The 23837-nt window shown below is 42.4% G+C and overlaps 1 protein-coding gene across 9 annotated transcripts in view; it reads left to right on the top strand.

The window, feature by feature from the left end:
* The first annotated feature begins 9234 nt into the window (after window positions 1-9234).
* Window positions 9235-23837, top strand: part of NF1 (neurofibromin 1) — a 254089-nt gene continuing 239486 nt past the window's right edge. For 6 of the 9 annotated variants that reach the window (XM_069602902.1, XM_069602905.1, XM_069602904.1 and 3 more), the window contains exon 1: window positions 9235-9765. In XM_069602902.1, the coding sequence (XP_069459003.1) occupies window positions 9241-9765 (525 nt within the window). In that variant the 5' untranslated portion in view covers window positions 9235-9240. The remainder of the gene's footprint in view (window positions 9766-23837) is intronic. The other 3 variants (XM_069602907.1, XM_069602906.1, XM_069602908.1) reach the window with 2 other exon arrangements.

Below are 23837 nucleotides of genomic sequence, written 5' to 3'. Positions count from 1 at the left end.
GAACTGATAGGTGTGGAAAGTGAGGCTTAGAGTGATGAATTAACTTGCCAGTCAGGTAGTTAGTGAGTAGTGTTGTCATTTGAACTTGGATATCTCAGGTAGAAACTGACTTTGAGATGGAGATTTGCAGACAGGAAGTTCATTGTGAAGTGCCTTCAGGATTTATCCATTTTGGGAACAAGAAAGTAGGATTGGCCAGAAGGGGAAGTTAAACTAGGACATAATTGCAACAAAGGATTTGGCCAATCCCACAAGGAGCTTCGCGGTTGAGAAGGCCCAAGAGAGTAGTCCCACCTTGAGGCAAAGTCCTTGAGGGCCAGGCCTTTAGCTGCTTGCAGAAGTGGGGGTTCCCCGAGGTTGAAAGTGGGTTTTCATGGGAAGTGGATATGACCTTGGACAAGGCAGTTCTTTTCAACTGATGGTAATTTCTCGATAGGGTCTCACACAGGCATCAGCCAGCTACTAATCCTCCCAGCAGGAGGGGTGGCGGTGCAAAATGAGGGCTTCAGTCTTGAAGCACAGTGGTGTTCCCTATTGTCAAAGCCTTCTACTGTTCAAATGCACTTTCTTCATATAAACTCTGAGACTATTTTGTATAGCTTTTGGTTGGTCTCTTTTCCAATGGGAAGTTAACAAGAGTATAGTTAGTAGGATAAGTTATAGCCCTCACCACTGTCACTGGTCATCTCCATTTCCTTGCCTTTCTAGAGTTCCCTGACCCTAGGGTAGCGTCTGTGCTACTCTCGGTGGCTTCCGTGGTACAATGACCCAAACACACATCCCTGAGAGGATCTGAGCCTCTAGTCACCACATCATTTTCAGATGTGGCTGCTATAGTTGTCCATTTACCATCATAATTGAACAAGGGAGTACCAAGAGATGTCCTTATAGATTGCCAGACATATTCTTTTTTTAAATATCTATTTATTTATTTCGGCTTCATTGCACCATGTGAGATTTTTTTGTTGCAGTGCACAGACTCTCTAGTTGTGACTTGCAGGCTGAGTAGTTGTGGTGGGCGGGTTTAGCTGCTCCATAACATGTGGGATCTTGGTTCCCTGACCAGGAATGGAACCCAGGTCACCTGCATTTGCAAGGCAGATTCTTAACCCTGGACCACCAGGGAAATCTCTAGACATCTTCTATTCTGCCCCCTGTTACTTAATAGCATCTCTACAACTTCCTGATGATCAGGGTCACTTATCTCTACCAAGACGGTGACTTCTTTTCTTCTCTGCTAGTGTCTTAGTGCAAGCACCCCAAAGTGACTGGAAGGCAGTCATAGCTTGAAGCTTAATAGGACTATTGGTTTGTCCCCTGGTGGAAGAGTTCCCCCTTTCGAAACAAGGATCTCTAGTCAGAGTTGTGAGGATGGGAAACAGAGACTCCCCAAATGGATCACTGGGGTTGATGTGAAGCAAGGCCTCTCCTTCTACCCCTCAGCTCTCAGATCTGTGAACCCTACCTACTGAGGGCATAGCAGTACATAGTGATCTTTGACGAGGGCACATTATTTGTCCTAGAGGATGGTGCCCCCTCCTCTCAGGGTATCATCTCTAATCTGGGCCTCAGGGGTGTCTTCAAATAGACATTCCATTACTCTTTTTAGAGCGGCAGTTTCTGGGTGATGTGGTATGTCACAGGACCAATAGGTATATGATCAGGAATCTGCTGCTGTACACACCTCTTTTATTGCAAGGAGGTTTCTTTGGTCCAGTACTATGTTACCTAGGATCTTGTGTCAGTGGGTCAAATATTCTGTAGACCCTTAAACAGTGATGTGGGCTAAAAACAAAGAAACCAACCAACCAACCAGAGGGTAGGAAAAGCAAACCCATACCCAGGATGTGTACCTATTCCAGTCAAGATAAGCTACTATGACTTCTAGGTTGGAAGAAGTCAATTTGCCATCACCTGGCTGGTTGGTTTCCTTTGAGGGATGATGCCGTAGAGGGGACTCAGCTTCGGTCTCTGGTGCTGGCAGGTTGGGCACGTGGTGGCATCAGGAGCCCAATCAGCCTTGGAGCTGGAGCCCATGCTGTCAGACCCCTGCACAGTCTCCATATCTGCCATTGTGGCTACTCTGCAAATGTACCCTAATTTCTGTAATCCCCCAGGGGAGGCAGGTTTTTTTTTTCAGTTTAGAATCTTGGCTAGGTTGGTGAGGGGGCAGTTTCAGAAGCTTCCACTTGACCTTCCCCACTATAACCACTCATCCCACAGGCCAAGGAACTAAGGTGGGGCTTCTGCCAACTACCAAGTATATCTCTCCTAATTATACATTCAGGAAGGCCCAAAGGACTTGTTATTATATGCACTTACTGGAAATCCAGCCTTCTTTAGTTGTTAGGTTCTGTATCTGAACACTGGCTGAGGTCCAGAAACCAGGCAGAAGATTGTGACTTTTTATGGGGGCAGCTTCCCTCAGACTTCTCCTCACTCATCCTTGAGTTTTAAAAGGTGTACACAGGATTGGTGCAGCCACTAGGAGAAACATTATGGAGGTTCCTTAAAAAACTAAAAATAGAGCTACCATATGATCCAGCAATCCCACTCCTAGGCATATATCCAGAAAAGATGAAAACTTCGAAAGATACATGCACCCCAATGTTCACAGCAGCACTATTCACAATAGCCAAGACATGGAAGCAACCTAAATATCCATTGAGATGAATGGATAAAGATGTGATATATATACACACACAGACATGGAATACTGCTGCTAAGTCGCTTCAGTTGTGGCCGACTCTGTGTGACACCACGGACTGCAGCCTACCAGGCTCCTCCGTCCATGGGATTTGCCAGGCAAGCGTACTGGAGTGGGGTGCCATTGCCTTCTCCAACTAACTATAACGGAATACTACTAAGCCATAAAAAAGAATGGAATATTGCCATTTGCAGCAGCATGGATGGACCTGGAGAACATCATACTAAGTGAAGGAAGTCAAGAAAGATGAATATTATATATCAAAAAAAATAATGCAAATGAATCCTCTTACAAAACAGAAACAAATTCACAGACATAGAAAACATGTTTATGATTACCAAAGTGGAAGGGGGGTATATCAGGAGCATGAGATTAACAGATACACACCATTTTATATAAAATAGATAAGCAACAAGCATTTATTGAATAATACAGTGAACAACATTTAATATCTTAATATAGCCTATAATGGAAAATAATCTGAAAAAAATATAACTAAATCACTTTGCTGTACATCTGAAATTAACACAATGTTGTAAATCAACTATGCATGCATGCTCAGTTGCTTCAATCGTCTCTGACTCTGTAACCCTAAGGACCACAGCTCACCAGGCTCCTCTGTCCATGGGATTCTCCAGGCAAGAATTCTAGAGTAGGTTGCCATACCCTCCTCCAGGGGATCTTCCCCATTCAGGGACTGAACCCACATCTCTTACGTTTCCTGCATTGGCAGGTGGATTCTTTACCACGAGTACTTTAATTTAAAAAAATAAAAGGTATACACAATGAACCCTGGTGCCCTCATTTCCTCTAGGTACACAGTGTTCTATTAACTCTCTCCATAGGTGTCTGTAGGTCATGCCCCTCTGGTTGCCACTCTAATCTCACCTCTCTTAACAATGGCACTTAATTTCTGCTGGTTAAACACGGCCACTTGGTCTTTATTTCTTCAAGGTCTTATTAGGCCTATTGCTATGAGGGAGCCTAGCTCTGTAACAGTATCTTTTGTCATCAACACAGACCTGTAGAGAAGAATACGCCAGTAAGGCTGAGTCCTTTCCCCTAGAGGATTCCTGGTTCCTTGTGCTTAGTGGCAGAATGTAGTCAGTTGGTATGATGTACATAGTATATTGGGAATCCCTGGTGGCTCAGTGGTAAAGAATCCGCCTGCTATGCAGGAGCTGTGGGTTTGATCCCTAGGTTGGGAAGATCCCCTGGAGGAGGAAATGGCAACCCACTCCAATATTCTTGCCTGGGAAATCCCATGGACAGAGAAGCCTATAGTCCATGGGGTTGCAAGAATTGGACACAACTTAGCAGCTAAACCACCACCACCACATAGTCTATCCCCTCTAGCATGGCCTGCGTCTTTTGCTCCATTCTTCTACTGTCTGCCATGACAGCTCTAGCCTTTCTGTCAGTATTTCACCTAATGCGGACCATTGATTTCTCCAAGCTTCCTGGGGCTATCCTAGCAATCTTTAGCACTAGCTCCCGAGGTTTTTGCCAGGATGAAAATACGGTAGAACAGGAATATGCTCATATCAGTAAACTCTGCTTTGTCTGGCCTTATGCCCTTCTCTTCCTCCTCCCTCCCCCATTCAGCACCCTGAGGACCTGATCCTATATATATATTCCCAGCTTCTGCAAGTATATATATGCTAGCTAGGTCCTTTAGCTCTTTCAGAATGAATAGTACCTCTCCTCCTTTGGCAGTTCCAGCATTTTCTCACTCAGATTATCTTGTGACTTGACTTTAGTTATTGGTCTGGTAGACAAGAGGAAAGTACAGATAGATCCTGAGGAGGATATGTGTTGCTCTGCAAGGTAGGTACTTCATTATCTTTTCCTTAAAATATATATATTTATTTGACTGCACTGGGTCATAGTTGCGGCATGTGGGATCTAATTCCCTCACCAGGGATCGAACCCGGGCCCCCTGCATTGGAAGCTCAGAGTCTTAGCCACGGGACCACCAGGAAAGTTTCCTAGATGCTTCATTTTCAAGCAAGGTGGGGTGGGGCATTTTGACAAACCCACAGTGTTTAGGGTGATGTGGGGTTGTAAAGTTTTTAAGTGCATTGACCCAGATATCCTGTCTGAAATGTCAGGATCCCTCTTCTTCCCCACTGCAGCCCTGTCGTTGGCATTGCAGACTTGGCAGAGCTGAGAATTCAATTTTTTGGTAGTTCTACTCTGATAATTCGGTCCTGGGCCTGATTCTGAGCTTTTTCTGCCTCCTCCCTCTCCCCCACCTCATTTATATGCTGCTAAGGAAGTACTCTAGCTTTCATCCTTAGCCTTTAATTGGTGATTAATCACCTTCAACTTTGGATTGTCTTTTCCTGAGGCAAAGATTTACTCTATCAATAGCTACCCAATCCCACAGTTCTTAAACTGCTCTTTTCCCCAGATTTTAAAGATGCCTGAGAGATTGCATCTACCAGTGCATTCCCACAGTAACATTATCAATACACTCCATACCCCCATCCTATCACGGCTGCTGAAGGCTTTAACAGTTGTACCAGGGTCTACTGGGCTTCACCTGAGGCCCTACTGCCAGCTCAGTTCAGTCGCTCAGTCGTGTCTGACTCTTTGCGACCCCATGAACCGCAGCACACCAGGCCTCCCTGTCCATCACCAACTCCCGGAGTTCACTCAGACTCTCGTCCATCGAGTCTGTGATGCCATCCAGCCATCTCATCCTCTGTCGTCCCCTTCTCCTCCTGCCCCCAATCCCTCCCAGCATCAGAGTCTTTTCCAATGAGTCAACTCTTCACATGAGGTGTTCAAAGTACTGGAGCTTCAGCTTCAGCATCATTCTTTCCAAAGAAATCCCAGGGCTGATTTCCTTCAGAATGGACTGGTTGGATCTCCTTGCAGTCCAAGGGACTCTCAAGACTCTTCTCCAACACCACAGCTCAAACACATCAATTCTTCGGCGCTCAGCCTTCTTCACAGACTAACTCTCACATCCACACATGACCACAGGAAAAACCATAGCCTTGACTAGACAGACCTTAGTCGGCAAAGTAATGTCTCTGCTTTTGAATATGCTATCTAGGTTGGTCATAACTTTTCTTCCAAGGAGTAAGCGTCTTAATTTCATGGCTGCAGTCACCATCTGCAGTGATTTTGGAGCCCCCCCAAAATAAAGTCTGACACTGTTTCCACTGTTTCCCCATCTATTTCCCATGAAGTGATGGGACCAGATGCCATGATGTTCGTTTTCTGAATGTTGAGCTTTAAGCCAACTTTTTCACTCTCCTCTTTCACTTTTACCAGTGGGCAATTCAGCCCCACTGGATCAGACCACACTCAAGGGACTCTTTGGTTTAGTTCAGATTCTCTGGAAAACCCACTCTGAGATGGAGACTTGTAAGCAGGACTCTTACTACGTAAAAACCTTAGGATGAACACCGTACAGAAGTGGAAAGGGTAGGATTCAGCAGAAAGAGAAGCTGGACTAAGTGCAGTCACAGACGAGGCGTCAGTTGACGCCTTGGTTGCTGATCCTTTAAGGGAACTCTGGGTGGTCCCAACATGAGGTTGCGTCTCCTGGTCATTTGTGCAGGCTCTCTGATCCAGGTAGCTCTCTTGTGAGGGCAGTTTCTGGAAAGGGATTCCGTTGAGAGCTGTTGGCCACCAGCAGCTGGGGAAATGGGTGCCTGGGTCCTAAGAAGTTGCTTGCTCCTTGGCCTGCTGGAGGTGGGGGAGAGGGAAGAAATTGGGGAAAGGCTCCTCTTGAAGAGTTGGAAGAAAAAAATCAGATTGTTGCCTGAGTGAAAAACAGGATGATTGAAAGAGATGCACGTAAAACCATACCAAACACTAGTTCTCCTAAAGCCTCTTGTGTAGAACAGTACGGAACAGGGGATGTTAGGACACACATCTAATTCTATTCAACTCTGAAGCCCGTATCTTCCTACTAGACCAGAGCTAGTCAAACTGGTACCCTGTGGGCTTAATTCAGAAAGCAGAGGTATTTTGACTGTACAGTGTTTTAAAAAAAGTGAATTGGTTGGCGCTATGTAAAAATTGGAAGAATTAATATGTAAATTCAGAACTCTGGTTTCTCTTGAGTAACCAGAAGATCTAGCAACACTGTGTCAACATTGTTGCAGGGCAGGGATTGACTGGCGTTGAGTGACTGCTGCTCCTTTACAGAAGGGGAGGTGCATCTATAGTTCACCACAGTACCTATGTATGATCTTCTTTGGCATTGTTGTTTAGAGTTCCTCCTATACTATGCATGGTACATATAGTAGACATTTGGACACTTAACATTGGTTCAGTGGCACTGAATGAATTTGATTGGAGAGGAAGTTTATTAGTCTAGACCTCCAACTGTAATGTGTAGTTTGGTGCTCATGGGAGGCACCAGGATAACAAGTGTTGATTCGGATAAATTAATGACAGACTCTGGAGAAGGGCATTGCAACCCACTTCAGTTTTCTTGCCTGGAGAATCCCCATGGACAGAGGAGCCTGGTGGGATACAATCCATGGGGTTGCAAAGACACAACTGAGTGACTAAGCCCAATGACATGCTGGCTGGAGCCCGTAAAGCAAAATGAGCAGAGGGCAAAGGTCTGAAGTTTGGATGTCTTACTATAGAATTAGAGAGGAATGGGGAGTTAGGGGAACCAAAGAAGAGGAAAGGGAAATAGAGAGGGATCTTAGCAATGGAATGGCACTGAGAGCGAGGTAGTCAAGAGTCTGGGCACTTATATCCAGTCTAGCGAAGATGAGAGTAACACACAAGCAAAAAGCCATGCCAACAGGAAAGTAATTAGGGACTTCCAGAGGAAGTATGAGAAAAGGAGGCTTCCCTGGTGGCTCAGTGGTAAAGAATCCACCTGCCAGTGCAGCAGACATGGGTTCTCTCCCCAGGCTGGGAAGATCCCCTGAAGAAGCAAATGGCAACCCACTCCAGAATTCTTGCCTGGAAAATTTCATGGTCAGAAAAGCCTGGTGGGCTACAGCCCATGGGGTCACAAGAGTCAGACATGACTTAGCAACTAAACACAACAACAAATGAGAAAAGGAAAACTAGATTGTGGGTCTGGAAGTTTGGCACTGATGTGGAGGCACTGAGATAGTTCTTGGGAGTATAAGCAAGAGCTTTCGCCAGGGTCCTAACTGGGGAAGCTATAGATGGGCATTGTTAATATTGATCATTTTTGTCCACACTGTCAGCATCATTTCTGACATCATCTAAAATAAGTTAGTCAGTATCCATGCTGTATTCTTAAAGAATGGACAAAAGAACCGTCCAGACCCTGTCCTCTTGTTCTGTTGGAATGAAACATTAATTAACTTAATATGTATTTTGGACAGTCACCAGCCGGCAGAGATTGGAAACTTCTCTCACAGATGTATCTCTCTGTATACTGCTATTGGCTTTGTGGGTTTTCTATGGTAAAAGTAAAATTCTGGTTTCACTCTACCTTGTCATCCAGTTAGTATCCTGTTCTCTGGCCTCACTGGCTCTTAATCAGGATGTGCTCCAGAATGTGTAAACTCACTTTAACATTAGCCTAAGTAAAGTGTATTTAGGAAGATAAATTTAAAAATAACTCACTCCGAAGTTCATGTCAGATGTGGATAGATCATCCAACGTTTCGGATGCAGTCGTCTACCTGGAAAACTATCATGACCCAATTCCACACGAAGTCATTTCAAGTCTGGTACTGGGGGCACAGGGAAGGCCTTTGTTTCAGAAGAGCCACAGTCTGTCTCTATTGTCTTTAGGGTCAAAGCATCTGGGTTTGCATTCTGCCTGCCACCCACCAACCAACTCTATGACTTAAGCCGTATCACCAACCTCTTGCGACCCAGCCTCATTACATGAGTTATGAGAGCTACTGGAAAGGCTCGTTGAAAGAGTTAAATGAGATGATGAATGTGTTCAATTAATAATGTATGCCAAGCCCTTAAAGGTTTTTTTGAGGATAGTGGAAAGCTAAATCTTTCTATTATCAAATGCGCAAAAGTTTTAACTTGGGTGCCCATCAGTTCAGCAGAGGAAGTGTGGACTAGGATTCCGGAGTCTTGAGTACTTGGACTGCCACTGGGTCTACCACTGGGATTTAAGAGGACGTTTAAAAAAAAAAACAAAACACACAAACCACCTAATCTCCTTTGGCCTTACTTTTCCCTGTTACTCAGCAGGCTATAATAGCTACGGAGGACCTTGAAATCTGAAGTTATGTGCCTTATTTTTTGCGAGGACTTAAGGCAAAGCACAGCTCCCCAGAAAATCAGCGGCAAAGATCTGCGTGCAGGGAGAAATGCTAGCCCCAGGGCGCCCTAACTTCCAATCCGGGAGCAATCCAAACCCGGAGGCCGGCGGGGGACCGGGAGCTGAAGGCGGTAGTGAGATGGGAGCGGATGCTCCCGGGTGGGCTCGGACTCTGGCCGGCTGCAACTAGAGCCCGATCCGAGGTGAGCCCGGAGGCGATGAGGGACGCGCGCCTCCGGGCCCGGAGGAGTTAGGTGACGTCACCTCCAGGAGGACTCGCTTTTTCATTAATGAAACCGGCCGGCGCGGGCGCATGCGCCGCAGGCCCCCTTCCCTCTCGCTTCCCCCTCCCCTTTCCCAGCCGCGCTCTCAATCTCGAGCTCGCTCGCTCTCCCTCTCCCCGGGCCGTGGAAAGGATCCCACTTCCGGTGGGGTGTCATGGCGGCGTCTCGGACTGTGATGGCTGTGGGGAGACGGCGCTAGTGGGGAGAGCGACCAGGAGGCCCCCTCCCCTCCCCGGGCCCCCCTCCCCCGCCCCCCTTCCCCCAGCCTCCTCGCCAACGCCCCCTTCCCCTCTCCCCCTCCCGACCGGGCACAGGCCACCCATCCCCACCCCCGTGGGAACGTTCGGAGCCTGCACTCCTCAGACCCTCTCCTCGCCTCTTCCTTCACCTCAGCCCCCGCTCCCTGCCCTCTTCCCGGCCCTGGGCGCCGGCCGCCGGGTCTCTCCGCCGCCCCCCGGCTGCGGGGAGGACATGGCCGCGCACAGGCCGGTGGAATGGGTCCAGGCCGTGGTCAGCCGCTTCGACGAGCAGGTAACGGGCCCGGGGCGGGCGGGAGGTGGGAGCGGAGTGGGGGTGGGGACCGAGTGGGTGAGGGGAGGAGGGAGCGGCCGCCTCCCCCGCAGCTGCCTCGGGCTCGGGAGGCAAGGCTTGGGGGGATAAGAGGGGGTGGCCTAGGGGGGAGGTGCGGGCAAGGAGGGCACGGCTGGTGTCTCGGGCTCCCCTCTCCCTCCTCGGTCGGGGGGTGGGGCCTTTTTCCTGCCCACCCCTCCGACCCTCCATCCCCTTTATCCCAGCCCTTCCGCTTGCTAATAGGGATGAGTGACCTGGGGGCGCTTTCAGGGGCTCTCCATCTGGATTTAATCATCCCCCCCTACTTTTTTATTTATGAACGGAGGTGGGTAACATTTCGGGGTTTCCTCTTCCCTCAGTGGACCTCCTAAACGGGAGTGAGTAACTGAACGAACCCTAAGGCCCTTGTGTACCCCCAACAGGAGAAAGATAACATCCCGCCCCTCCCCCAGTTTCTTCTGCTTCCTCTCTTGGAGGGGGAAGAGTAGAAGAAAGCAGGGAAACACAGGTTCTTACTTTCTGCTCATCGTCTCAGCCCGCCCGGAGAGCTCCAAGTGCACACACTGCACATCTTTTTGATGCCCCACACGGGCGGCCGCCCCCCGCCCCCATATCCTGATAAGACCAGACTGGCTTTTACATTGCCCTTTGCAGTGGAAACCATGGTTCTGGTTCCCTCCTGCTTCTGAAATATTTTTCCTCCCCCCCCCCCTTCCTTGGTAGTTGCAGTTTCCCCTTTTATGTTTTGCCCAGCAGTCTGAGAATGTGAATATTGCTTTCTGGAGTGGGAATCTTGAGGATTAAGCGGAGCAGAGTGAAAGGAAAGTGGGAAACGGCATCAGAACCACTGACAACAGAGAGCAAAGCCAGCTGGGAAGTGGTCCCGAAGCCGTTAATTCTGCTAGTGTGTTGTCGTTTTTTCATTTTTAACTCTCACCTCTTAGTTGACAAGAGAACTTGCATTGAGAATATCTGAGATGGAGAAAAAAAAGTTACCTAGCTTGAGGAGGCCCCTTTTTATTGCCTGAGCCCCAGGCTCCTGGGGCTGATCAGAATGAATGCACCCGAAGCCTTTTGTCAGTAGGATTTAGTTTAACTTTGTGTTGCTGTTTTAAGTAGTTGGGGATCGGTCAGAAGAATGCTTTTGTAGCTGCAGTTCTAGGATGAACTTCCTGTGATGAGGAACTGCTTGAGATTGAGTCAGTCTATTTTGTTTACTGGATATAATCATGAAACTGATTTGGGGAGTTGAATGGATCCATAAACAGTTTCTGACCTATCTGAACGATACTTGGGAATAGGCAGAGGATTTGAGAAGAAATTTGAGAGAAGCTACTTAGATAAAAGAGAATTACAAAGCTGTCAAAGGCTTGAAGTTCTTTCACCCATCCTTATGCTTCCAGACCAAAAAGTGTCTAAACCACTGTACTGCTAATCTATTTGAGGAAGTGAGATGTGACCACATATATTGGATTGTATTATTGATAGAGCCTTACGTTTAAAACTTGATAGAAAAGACTTTCTCTGTGTAATTTTTAAAAAGGATTTAAAGGGCACACAGTTCCCAAAGGTAGACTATGTGGGTGCTTTAATCTGGATGCAGGAATTTGATGGATTCACACCGCAACTATTTCCAGTTTTTTAAAAAAATTTTAATTGAAAGATAATTGCTGTATAGAATTTCATGGTTTTCTGTCATACATACATCAGCAAGAATCAGCCATAGGTACACCCGTGTCCCCTCCCTCCCAATTTTTTTAAATTAAAAGTTTTTTTTTTTTCCAGTTTTTAAACTTTATTTCTTTGCTTCTTACCTGTTGATCTCTAGGCTTATCTGTCACATATTGAAAACATAGTTTTCTAAATTTTAAAAGAAGAATGATTTTGATTATATGCCCAGTAATGCAAGTAAATGTTTCCTTCTTTTTGTCCCCAGTGTTGAAAGACCTTATACTTTGTTGTTTGCTTTGTTAAGAATATTGTGGAATCAAACTCACACCATCTGTTAACAATTAAGGACATAAGAATTTTAAACAAGCATTAAAAAAACTATACTTTTATATTGTTATTAAAGAGAAAGATCCATAGGACAAATTATTCCTCACATTTTTCCCTTACAGGGTTAAAGCCCACTGACTTTGAAATGTGAAAGTATAAGGGTTTCTGTGTTTAACGTAAGGCACTTGTAGACATTAACTTATTATGGAATTAATACACGTTTAATTTAAATTAGAGTTTACTTTGAGTTTGGAAAGTGGGAAAAACTGAGGCTCAGAGTGGTTAAGTGACTTTTCAAGGTCACATAGCAGACCTAATAATAAGAGCCTCAGTATGAAAAGTATTGAATGCTGGACAATCAGGAATAATTTTTTCTGGTAAGTATCTCATAGGATTTGTTTTAATAATCCAAAAGTATAGTTAGGAGGGAAGAGTTTATATTTATATTGAGGGGGAAAACAACCTACATGTAGTGAGAGATATTTGAGAGTCTTCAGTATTTCAATTATGCCTAAAAGTTTAAAATTTTGAATACATTGTCTGTACTTTGTTTCACTGGGTCCAGGGGGAGTCAAGCTGCTGCTTTTTATTACAGCTAAGACTTTTTAATAAACTAGGAACCAGAGAGCATGTGCATGTCTAAAGATGGCAACTCTATGATTGAATTGATGTTTTAGTTGGACTTCTAATATTTGTGGTGATAGAAGCAGAAAAGCCTTACTAGCCACTGCTGATTACCTATTGTACTGTGATGGGTATTGCTCAGCAACTTGGTGCAGTAGACACAGATTAAACAGTGGTAGTGTTCATCTTGACATTGTGAGCTCAAGTCCTTGTTTCCAAGTGGGTAAAAGAGCATTCCTGTAACCTGCTGGCATTGCACCTAAGCCTAGTATTTATGGCAACTGAGCAATTCTTAACAATTTAAAAATAAGTACTTCTTCGATTAGGGATGGAACTTGTGAAGGTGGATAGCCAGAAAGCTGAGTGTGTAAAGTTATATCTTCTGCTGCCCCTTAACCTGTCTGTAGGGTGCTAAATAGTAAGTTTCTAAATTGAAATTAGCGACTTTAGATGTGGGTGTGTAGCTTTAATTTGTGGCTCATTAGCCAGGTTACTTAAATTAGAGAGACCCTTCTTACCTGCCTCATCTAGCTTCATATGCCCAATCAATTTCTGTAGGACTTCGTTCCTAAAAGGGAGTATAGAAGAACTGGTTATATGCAGGGTTTTGTTTTAAGAAGTTGAGAAAGATACCATCAAATGATTTGTTGTAAATATACATTTTCCACATCTGATCAAGTAAAAGCGATATATAAAAAGCCAAAAAATAACATTTTAAGAACATATTAGAGAGTAAACTCGGATTTTTTAATTTTTAATACTAGCTTATTGGTGGTTGTAAATTAAATGCTAATTGGAATGTTCTTTGAATATGTGGTATAAAACTTATGTTATAAAATGATTGGCAAGCATCTTTGAAGTAATAAACTACATATTAATTGGCCAGATAGATTTGTAAAACTTTGAAGTTGCTTTGGATTTTAAAAGAAAACAAAAACTCCTTAGCCTTGTTCTTAAAGCCTGGTCTGCCATTGTTGTAAGGCCTTATAAGTAGTTGAAAATGAATATTCTTTTGGCAAGGGGTACGGTGAGTGAGAAAAAATTGCTTATTTATTCTGGAACTCATCTTTTAAAAATGATTTCCAACTGGTCCTCAATTAGTTCTCTGTGCTCCCTCCCTCTTCTCACCTTTATCTAGCATCTAATTGAGTTTTTCTTTATGTGAGCTCCTTCCTTTTCGCCTTCAGACTAAGATTTCTTTTCTCTTAAACATTTGGTTGGTCTTGTAGCTTTCTCTGTATAGATCAGTCTTTTTCTTCCTTCTGTTGCCAGATTCCTGCCGCCTCTCGTTTATCCACCTATATTCTCTCTAACTCTCTGAGAAAACTAGCTCTTGCCTCTTGCTTTCCTTCTGGATTGTTGCTTTCTTGAAAGTGATGCCTTCTGGCAAAACAGTGGTTTTTTGATGAACTGTAATGCCACTGTGGTGGTCCATTACCCCTGGAAACCAGTCTCCTCAAATTCCCAAGACACAATGCTGTCTTGTATGTGTGCTTGCAGGTCCTTCACTCCTTGGACAGATGTGCATTTTTTGTCATATGGCGCTGCCCACCGTTGAACTGCGGTTCCTGAATGGGGGTGTGAGTTTTGTCCTGCTCTTTACAGCCTCAGTCCTCGTGCTAGCCATTAGATCTCTGTGGATCCTGTATTTCCTTTTTTGTTGGAATTGACTGGAAAAATCTGTAAGGTTTCTTTCTAGTGTAAATATGTGATGGCCTTGGTACTTGTAGCAGCATCTCCCTGTGCCACAGTGGTCTGTGGGGAGCTGACCCCGCTTAACCTCCCTGACGTGTTCTCACTGTGGCTCAGGGTGCACCTGTGTTGCAGGCAAGCTGGCTCAGTCTCTTCTGTGTATGTCAGGCTTACTGCTGCTTGTCTGCCTCTGTTTCTACCAGCCCCTGCCTAAATGCTTTAGTTCCTCTTTTATCTTTTTCTGATTCCTGTCCACACTTAAATGGGCAGCTCAGGCTTCATTTTCCCCATGAAGTCTTTGTAGACTAAACTCACTGCACCCTCACTTCTTCATGTGCTTGTCACCTCAGGTTCTACAGAAACAACACCCTTTAAGGTGTCTCCCCTTGGAAGGGTTGATTGAACATAGCTTAGCATTATTTTCTTTTCTCTTATCTTTTTTATCAAATGGAGTGTAAACTTTCTGAAAACCAAGAACTCTCTGAACTCTCTGTGAGAGTTCTACTAATAGTCACTCCAGGGCCCAGCAGAGTTATAAGCACACATTGAGTCATTGATGGAATGTTTTTCATATGATTCTTGGTTCAAAGGTAGACTGGCTAACAGGGATGGTAATTTTGTCTTTATTTTAAATGTAAATAACTGAATTTTATTAATAATTTAGTGTTTATGGTGGCCTCCATCTTATAAGTGATATTTTAACTGGGAATAGGTTTTTAACAAAAGAAAGCTTTAAGGAGGAACTTACACCTATTTATATTTCCTCCAACAGAGCTAGCTTTTTTGAATCAAGTTTCAGATCCGATTGACTACCTTTGTGATCTTGAAATTGTCACTTACTTTTAGTGGCAAGTCTACATAAGGAAATTTTTTTTTGCGATGATCTGATAGGATAAATTAAAGGACACTTGCTCCTTGGAAGAAAAGCTATGACCAACCTAGACAGCATATTAGAAAGCAGAGATGTTACTTTGCTGACAAAGGTCCGTCTAGTCAAAGCTATGGTTTTTCCAGTAGTCATGTATGAATGTGAGAGCTGGACCATAAAGAAAGCTGAGCGCTGAATAACTGATGCTTTTGAACTGTGGTGTTGGAGAAGACTCTTGGAGAAGACTGTTTTGCAGGGAGATCAAAACAGTCAATCCTAAAGGAAATCAGTCCTGAATACTCATCGGAAGGACTAATGCTGAAGTTGAAACACCAATACTTTGGCCACTTGATGCGAAGAACCGACTCATTGGAAAAGACCCTGATGCTGGGAAAGTTTGAAGGCGGGAGGAGAAGGGGACGACAGAGGATGAGGTGGTTGGATGGCATCACCGACTTCGATGGACGTGAGTTTGAGCAAACTCTGGGAGTTGGTGATGGATAAGGAGGCCTGCCGTGCTACAGTCCGTGGGGTTGCAAAGAGTTGGACACGACTGAGCAACTGAATTGAACTGAACTGATAGGATAATGAATGTGAAATGCTTTGAAAAGACGAAGATTATCCAAATGTAAAATTTATACATTTTCTATATAGCTGACTGATGATTGTATATTTACCAAATAAAGGAGGTTGGCTAGTCTCTGGATGTTCCCCCTTATGTACCTTGTCCAATATATACCTCAGTTTAGCGTTCATTGACAAATGCTTAGGGTACTGAGAGGGTCCTTAGGTAACCTACCATGAATGACTGTAATCTGTTTTTGTGCTTTATCATCTATTTGTGGCATGCATAATAGACGACTGTTCAGGTTTGGAAAGTGTAATAGAAAAATGTCATAAAGTGTTGTGTGGCTTGTTATGTTAGATTTAATGTTGTTTTATTAGATTTTAAATATTGCTACACTTTTTATTTGACACTTTTGGCCAATAGGAAGTTAGAGTCTTAAATCTGCTGCTTTGTTGTTGTTGTTTTTTTAATGTGTTTAGCATGGAGAATTTTGTCCTTAAAGCAAAGGTTTGAGATACAACGGTGAGCATGCTTCATTTTTGCATCTTTATTCTTTACTCAGGCTGCTGTAGGGCATTTTTGTTTTATTTTCAAATTTGGTGTTATGAGGTCCTGTGTAGACTCTCTGTTGTTGCATTATAGCAACATACTTTGCAGGGTGAGCCTTGTATTAATTAAAAACGTGCTTTGCACATGTGTTCCCTAGGTCTCAGTCTGCTCTTCATTGGGGGTTTTGTGTGTATCTGTGTGTATATAAGACAGTGGACAGGGAGGGATAGGAAGGCTCATTTTTTAAAGGAAGTTTAAAGAGAAGAATGTTCTATAGAAGAAGTAGAAGGGGAGGTTTGTGGTCAGCTTAAACTGTTAAAAGGTTTAGAATCAATACTGAAGTAGAATATAGGCATCTTAAGCTCTTTCTTTGCTGAGGATTGACTTGAATTTATAAAAAGCATTGGCTTATTCTGTCTGACATCTTTAAGACTACCCCATTTTCTTGGGGGTGGAGAGGGAAAGATGAGACAAACTTTGTTTTGACCTTGAAGAATAGAAAAGTTAAAGCGTTTTTATCTTGTGATGACTGTGAATGAAGTTTAAGATTTCAGCAGTAAGATTTCTGTTTCATGCTTTGTGGTAGAGCCTTCAGTAAACAGAGCACACTCAGAGGTTGTGCTGAAGAGAATTTTAACACTGTACAATATAAATAACTGGAATTGATAGTGCCTCCAGTAAACTCTCTTTAGCTACCTGCAGTCGATGGCAGATTTGACCACTTCAGATGTTATATGGCTGAGATATAGTTATATTCTTTGGTTTTCTGAGAGTGGCTTTTGAACCATTGACTATATCATCAAAAGGGCGTCTGTTGAGACAAGAAAGCCCCAAGGTAATATGGAATGCCATCCTGTTATAATGAAGAATTGGAATTATCCTCTAGACCTTACATATTTTTGCTATAAATGGTACTAATTACTTTGCAGTAGCAATAACTTGAGGTGCAGACTTCCAGATTGCGTATTTTCTTTAAACCACAGCCTGGCACTCTTTTGGTTTGGCTTAGGGTTGCCACTATAGTTGACAAGCTGTTGCCTGCCCCTATTCATATTATATAGTTTGGAGTCTCTTAGCCTGTTGAATTTCAGAGAACTTAAAACTTTTTCTTGTGATATCCTTACTCCTTCCACTTCACATCCCCCAAGCAGGGTGTTGTGTCTAGTGCAAGAGGCATGAATATTTACTAAATAGCAGGACATTTAGAAATTTACTTTAAAGGACTTTTATTTATTTTCAATCATAGTTTTATATCCAGATGATGGCCTTGTGGGTAATTATGGGTCATAACGACCTCAAGCGACCCTTTTCCATCTAATTGTTGACAGCTTACCTTGGATAGTCCTCGTAGTAATTTGGGCATGAGAAAACCCCTCTTATTGTCTCAAATTTGTGATGACAGTCAATAGCTCTTTCTCTTACTACACAGTATACTGAGCAGTTTTCAGTGTGACCTTAGGCAAGTCAGTCTCTCTGAACTTGAGTTTTCTGGTTGCATCTGTAAGCTGGGGATAATACCTGGCTTTACTTACATCATGGGCTTGTTTAGTGTCTTGGGTATGAATATTTTATGTGAAAGGAAGCTGTAAATAATGATAAAAATGTATTATCATAATTATCCTGTGCAGCATTGTTTCTCTTTATAGTTTGGTGATTATTATTATTTCTATAATGCGTGGAAAAACAAGCTAGAGAAGCAAAGCAACTTGTTCATTATCATATGACATGTGATTGAGTTTAAACTAGGGTGTGGGTGTCTTAATCCTTAGAGCAGTAACTTTCAGTAAATAGCGCTTTACAAAAAAGGTCTAAATTTTGTGAACAGATAGCACAAATATTTTAAAGAGAAGAACGTATTGCTTCTTCACTCAAAAATAACGTGTTTTATGTTCTTAAGAGAGAATCTTTTATGTTCGTAAGAGAGTTCATAAGGAAATCTTTTTGATTGGTCATGTGTTAGACATACCTTTTAAGCATTGTATGTATACTAATTTCATTGTTTATCATTCTTTTCACCTTATCAAAAGTGCTCAGGCTGTTAGTGGAAGTCGTAACATTGTTCCCCTTTTATTTTTAGTTTTATGACATTTTATAACTCACTGCAGATTTTTAGGTGAAGCGAGTTGAATTGTGAAGGTGAGAGTGTAAAATTTGTGAGAATACCAACAGGAATGTATAGTTATAAATATGTTTTTATTTGATTCTTTTATCTGGTATTTCACAGTTAAGTTTTGTAAAGTTGGTTTTCATACTCTTAAGAACATTCCATTGAGGATTTGATCAAATTTGAAGGTACCCTTTTAACCTTTGGTTGGATTTGAGTGCCTTGTTCTGTTGGATTCCTGAGCCTGTCTTTCTCTTTGCCCATCTGCTTTCCTTCCTCTGTTTGCTTTTTGAAACCCCTCACCCCCAGCAACAACTTTCACATAGTTCACTTTGTCTTCTGGAGTACCTTTCCAAATCTTTTGTCCTCATCAGTGCCTTTCACGTCTGTCCCAGCTCAGGGCTGGGAAGATGTTTTGCCTTTATCCTCTAGGCAGATCATCTTCCTTTTGGGTAATGGACTAACGGGGAAAGACAAGAAGCGTTTGTATTTCCTGTGATGTTTCAATTTTTGGCCTCTGATAACTGAATTTGCAGTAGGGAATAGGAGAGAAAGAAGGTGTTGTTTTGGTCAGATGTTGGCAACAAAGATCAGTGAAGACCTGTGTTCTGGTTTCTGCCCTGACACAAACTACCTTGACTGTATTAATGTATCTTAATTCTGAGCTATTTGGTTTATCTGTTAAACAGGAAAAATATAATGTCTAAAACTTTTCTAATTCTTAAAATGGATTGATTTCTATTTCTTTTTTTTTTTAAGCCAGTCCTCTGACTGAAAAAATAATTCCAGTCACTAATTGATTAGTTACAGATAGTTAGAAGGAATCTGAGATTATTTAAATCCACTTCTGCAATAGTCCTGACAGATGACTGTTCAGTCTCTCAGTCAGTTCGGTTCAGTTGCTCGATTGTGTCTGACTCTTTGCGATCCCGTGGACTGCAGCATGCCAGGCTTCCTTGTCCATCACCAACTCCCAGAGCTTGCTCAAACTCATGTCCATTGAGTAGGTGATGCCATCCAACCATCTCATCCTCTGTCGTCCCCTTCTCCTCCTGCTTTCAATCTTTCCCAGCATCAGGATCTTTTCCAGTGAGTCAGTTCTTCCCATCAGGTGGCCAGAGTATTGGAGTTTCAGCTTCAGCATTAGTCCTTCCGAGGACTATTCAGGACTGATTTCCTTCAGGATGGACTGGTTGGATCTCCTTGCAGTCCAAGGGACTCTCAAAAGTCTTCTCCAACACCACAGTTCAAAAGCATCAATTCTTCGGTGCTCAGCTTTCTTTATAGTCCAACTCTCCATCCGTAAACTCTCACACCTTAAATTCTAGTAAGAGAGAAGGGTGAAAAGAAAATTATGGTGAATGTTATGATGAATGTATAGGATACGATGGGAGTGGGTAAGAGGAGCCCTTCATTTAGCCTGGGCAGTCAAGGAGAACTTGACAGAAAGTGAAGCCTGGACTGAGCTGTCAGTCATGTAGGTTCTAGGCATGCCTTACTAAAATGTTGAAACCCTTGTTTGAAGGTTTTGGGTGAATGTAATTTCATCTGATGGCTTATGCTTTAGTAGGAGCGGTTGAAGAATATAATAAAGGGAAATATACAATGCTGTACCATAGGAGGTAGAAAAAGAATGGGATCTAAATGCAGGTGGTGAATTTAGAGACTTAGATGGCAGAGAAGGAAGCAGTGGATTTGGTTTATAATAGCTGTTGGAGTAAATGAGAGAGAGTGCAGTTTAATGACATTTAGCAGTACTGGGCAGTGTTAAGGATTCAGCTGGTTTTGGAGACAATGTCTTTCTTTGTTATGGTTTTAGTCACTAGAAGAGATCAAGGAATGTTGAGGACCAGATGTTGGATAGGTGGTCCACCTTGACATTGAAGTCATGCAGATCCAGGTTCCCAGATTTAGCAGATAGAAATAATGGATGCCCAGTTAAATGTGAATTTCAGATAATAAATATTTGGTATAAATATTTCCCAGTTGCATGGGATATACTAAAAATACTACTCATGTTTTTTTGAAAATTCAGGTTTAATTGGGAGTCCTGTATTTTATCAAGCAACACTAACCTGGATGGTGGTCGATGTGTGAAGTTGAGGAAAAACAGCCAGGAATCAGTTTGTTTTGGTGATGGGGGAAGTATCTAGAAAATTGGTAGGTGATGGTGACAAGGTTTGTTAGTGAGTAGCACATGAGTCATGAGCCTCAAGGAAGAGTGGGGCGAGTAGAAAAGTTTGGCCTCCTAAAGTCTTCTATTCACTGTTCCTAATTGTCTTCTCTGTAACGCTTCAGAGTGTTTGTCTTTTTAGTTTAAAAATGTTTGAAGACAAATCTTAAGTATTCCTCAGGGTTGTCCCCCCCCCCATATATTATTCATTCAGTTATTTTTTATAGAACACACTGTGAAGTATTTCACTGTCATGGTGCTTTTTTCTCTTGGTGCAGTTGGTGGTCAGTATTCAGGCATATCATTTTGTCATCTTTTTTCTAAGTATTTTTTATCTGAGCGTATTATTTGAGTCTTTAAAAAAGAAGGCTTAAAAAATGCTGAGCTCAGGTGCTTTGTATTTTTGGTATTCATCTGATTACTGGTACAGTTAACCTAACAAAGAGCATGCGTGTGCCTGTGTATTTTTTTAAAAAAGCTTTTTTATGCAAAGTTTTAAATGTACAAAAATAGATGATTATAAATGAAGCCCCATGTACCCATTACCCTGCTTCTACTTAGTTTTGTTTCATCGATACTCCTACCCATTTCCTGCTCAGCTTCTCTTCATTATTTGAAGCAATCCCAATTCTCATTTCTGCATGACTTATTCTTAACTCATGCTGACTTTGAGAGCTTTGTGATAGAAAAACAGTACTCAATGGGGAAGACTTGAGTTTGCATCCTAACTGCTGAGGAGTGAGTTAACCTGGGTGAGAGTCAGGCTGAGTGTTTTGAAGAGTGAATGTGAGGGTGGGGAGGAGACACGGTGCTCTCTGCCCTTTTTCATAGGGCTCTGCAAATCGAAGTAATTGAGGTAATGTATATGAAGGTAGTCTGTAAACTTGCTTCAGGAAGGTAGGATTTCGTTATTAGTAAACACTGCTTCCTTCTCTTAAGTGCTTAAAAGTCATATGCATAGTGATCAGTCCTAGAATTATTTGGGTGTTGACATTAAATTAAGGTCATAGTCCTGAAATGACCTTTTCACCTTTATCCATCCCTGCATTTTGAGACACCATCTTCTCTTTCCTAGTCTTATTCTTCATGAGTTCTCAAAGTTCACTGACAGCACTCCCCTTGTCACATTTCAGAATTTTCATCTCTGCCCTTAATTCATATACACTTGAATTCAGATAAAGCAGGTAGGTGGGGTTTATGCTGTATTTTAGGTGTTTGGATGGCTGGCAAAAATGCTCTTTTTAAATATGAAAATACTGTTTTCTGCTAAAACAGAAGTGAAATTGAATTGTATAGTTCTATTTTCAGTCTCCTATTGGTATTATATTGTTGTTGTTGTTTAGTCGCTCAGTCATATCCGACTCTTTTGCAACCCCGTGGACTGCGGGGATTTCCCAGACGGGAATACTGGAGTGGGTTGCCACTTCCTTCTCCAAGGGATCTTCCAGACCCAGGGGCCAAACCCGTGTCTCCTGCATTGGCAGGCGGATTCTTTACCACTGAGCCACCAGTGAAGCCCATTTGGTGTTATACCATGCACTCTTAACTAAAGATTCTTGTCTTTCCTTCCTCGTCATCTTGATCTTAATATATTTTAATATATATTTAATATGCATAACATATTAAGTATATTTAATAATATATTTATAATATATACATGTATAAAATATACTTACATTATATTTAATATATGAAGCCTTCACATATTTATTTTAGCATCTTCAAAGTCTTCAGTGATTCTGAACTTTTAACTTTTTATATTCATATATTGGTTTGTCTGTTATGTGTAGTCTATGTTCTTTGTCAAATGCCCTTATCAGTACTCTGCTAGGGATGGGGGAGAGGAGGAACAGGCACAATAGTTTCTTTATTTTTATTCTGTTGGCCATGTTGGGCGACTTGCAGGATTTTAGCTCCCCAACCAAGCTTTGAACCCATGCCATGGCAGTGAAAGTCTGGAATTCTTACCACTAGGCCACCATGGAACTCCCACATTAGCTTTTTTAGAAATGTCAGCTTTACTGGAATCACTTAAGACTCTTGTTAAAAGTACAGATTTCCTGACCACACTGAACATCTAAGGGAGACCTTGCATACTGCAGTTCATGGGGTCACAAAGAGTCGGACACAAGTTAGCAACTGAACAACAACAATGACAACAACAACTGATTATCTATGAGTTCTAGAGGTATTGACAGTGAGTTATAGTTTAAAAACTCTCCCCAAATCATTCTGATGTATAGCTGGGCTTATGAATGACTGTCATGGTATTGCAGGGAGACTTCAGCTGCTGGGTAGTATTTAGTAGGTCATCTATACCACTGCAACAAGTAGAAAAAACTGAACTTTTAAAATCGTATTTCGAAAAATATTGGAGGACTGTAGAAGTAATGATGACTAGATTAATTAAAATTAATTAAAAAATTCCAGGTATAGAAGAGCCCTTTGTAAGGTGAGAAGAAAATTGCTAACATTTGCTGATTCTGGACACAGACTGAAGAAAAGAATAAACTGGAGGTGAACTGAATCTTGCTAAAATTTCAGCATAGTCCTGACACATTTCAGTTCATGAAATAGACTGTAATGGTTGTTCTCTCTCATCCCTTTTGTGTAATGGAGTAGATGGAGAATGTTCACTGGGAAGATATATTCTGGGGTTCCTGAGGCTCTTTCATTTACCATACCCAGTGTACAGTGAGCTGTTTCTAAAAATCTGAAAAGGTGGAAAACTGTGATCCAGAATCCAGAAGAAAAATAAATGACAGACGTAGAAAGTGTTAGTCACTCAGTCATGTCCCAACTGTTTGTGACCCCTTGGACTGTTGCCCGCCAGACTCTTCTGTCCATGGGATTCTCCAGGTAAGAATACTGGAGTGGGTTGCCATTTCCTTCTCCAGGGGGTCTTCCAGAGCCAGGAATTGAACCCACATCCCTTGCGTCTCTGGCATTGGCAGGCAGGTTTTTTACCACTGAGCCAACCTGGCACTGCCTGGTAATTGAAATGATCAGATGGGGACTTTAACCATAATATGCTAAAGAAAATATAGGAAAAAGTGGAGAGTTAAAGTCTAACTCTATAGAGAGTTAGAATTCATGAAAAGGAATTAAATAGATATTTTGGGAATGAAAAATCGGTTGCTGAAGTCTGTCATTTATATGTTAATGAGTAAGCTTTGATGCAGAACCCTAGGCTCTCAATCTACCCCTTGCCTTACTCTTCATTTACCTAAAAGAGGGAAAACAGGTCAACTGAATATAAACCATTGAAGTTCTGTGAGAGCAGGGATTGTGGCTGTCTTTTCACTGCTGTGTTCCCAGCACTTAGTACAGTGCCTGGCACATTAAAAATAAAAAAAAGCATGACAAAAAGCCCACAGTAACTGAAATTAATTATTCATCGGGTGGATTTAATAGCAGGTTGTACCAATAAAAGACAAGAATAAAGACAATAGAAAGT

This window comes from Ovis canadensis, chromosome 11, assembly GCF_042477335.2.
Source record: "Ovis canadensis isolate MfBH-ARS-UI-01 breed Bighorn chromosome 11, ARS-UI_OviCan_v2, whole genome shotgun sequence".
NCBI classification, from domain to species: Eukaryota; Metazoa; Chordata; class Mammalia; order Artiodactyla; family Bovidae; genus Ovis; species Ovis canadensis.
Note: the sequence above shows the minus strand (reverse complement) of the source record. Positions and strands in the feature narration are given on the sequence as shown.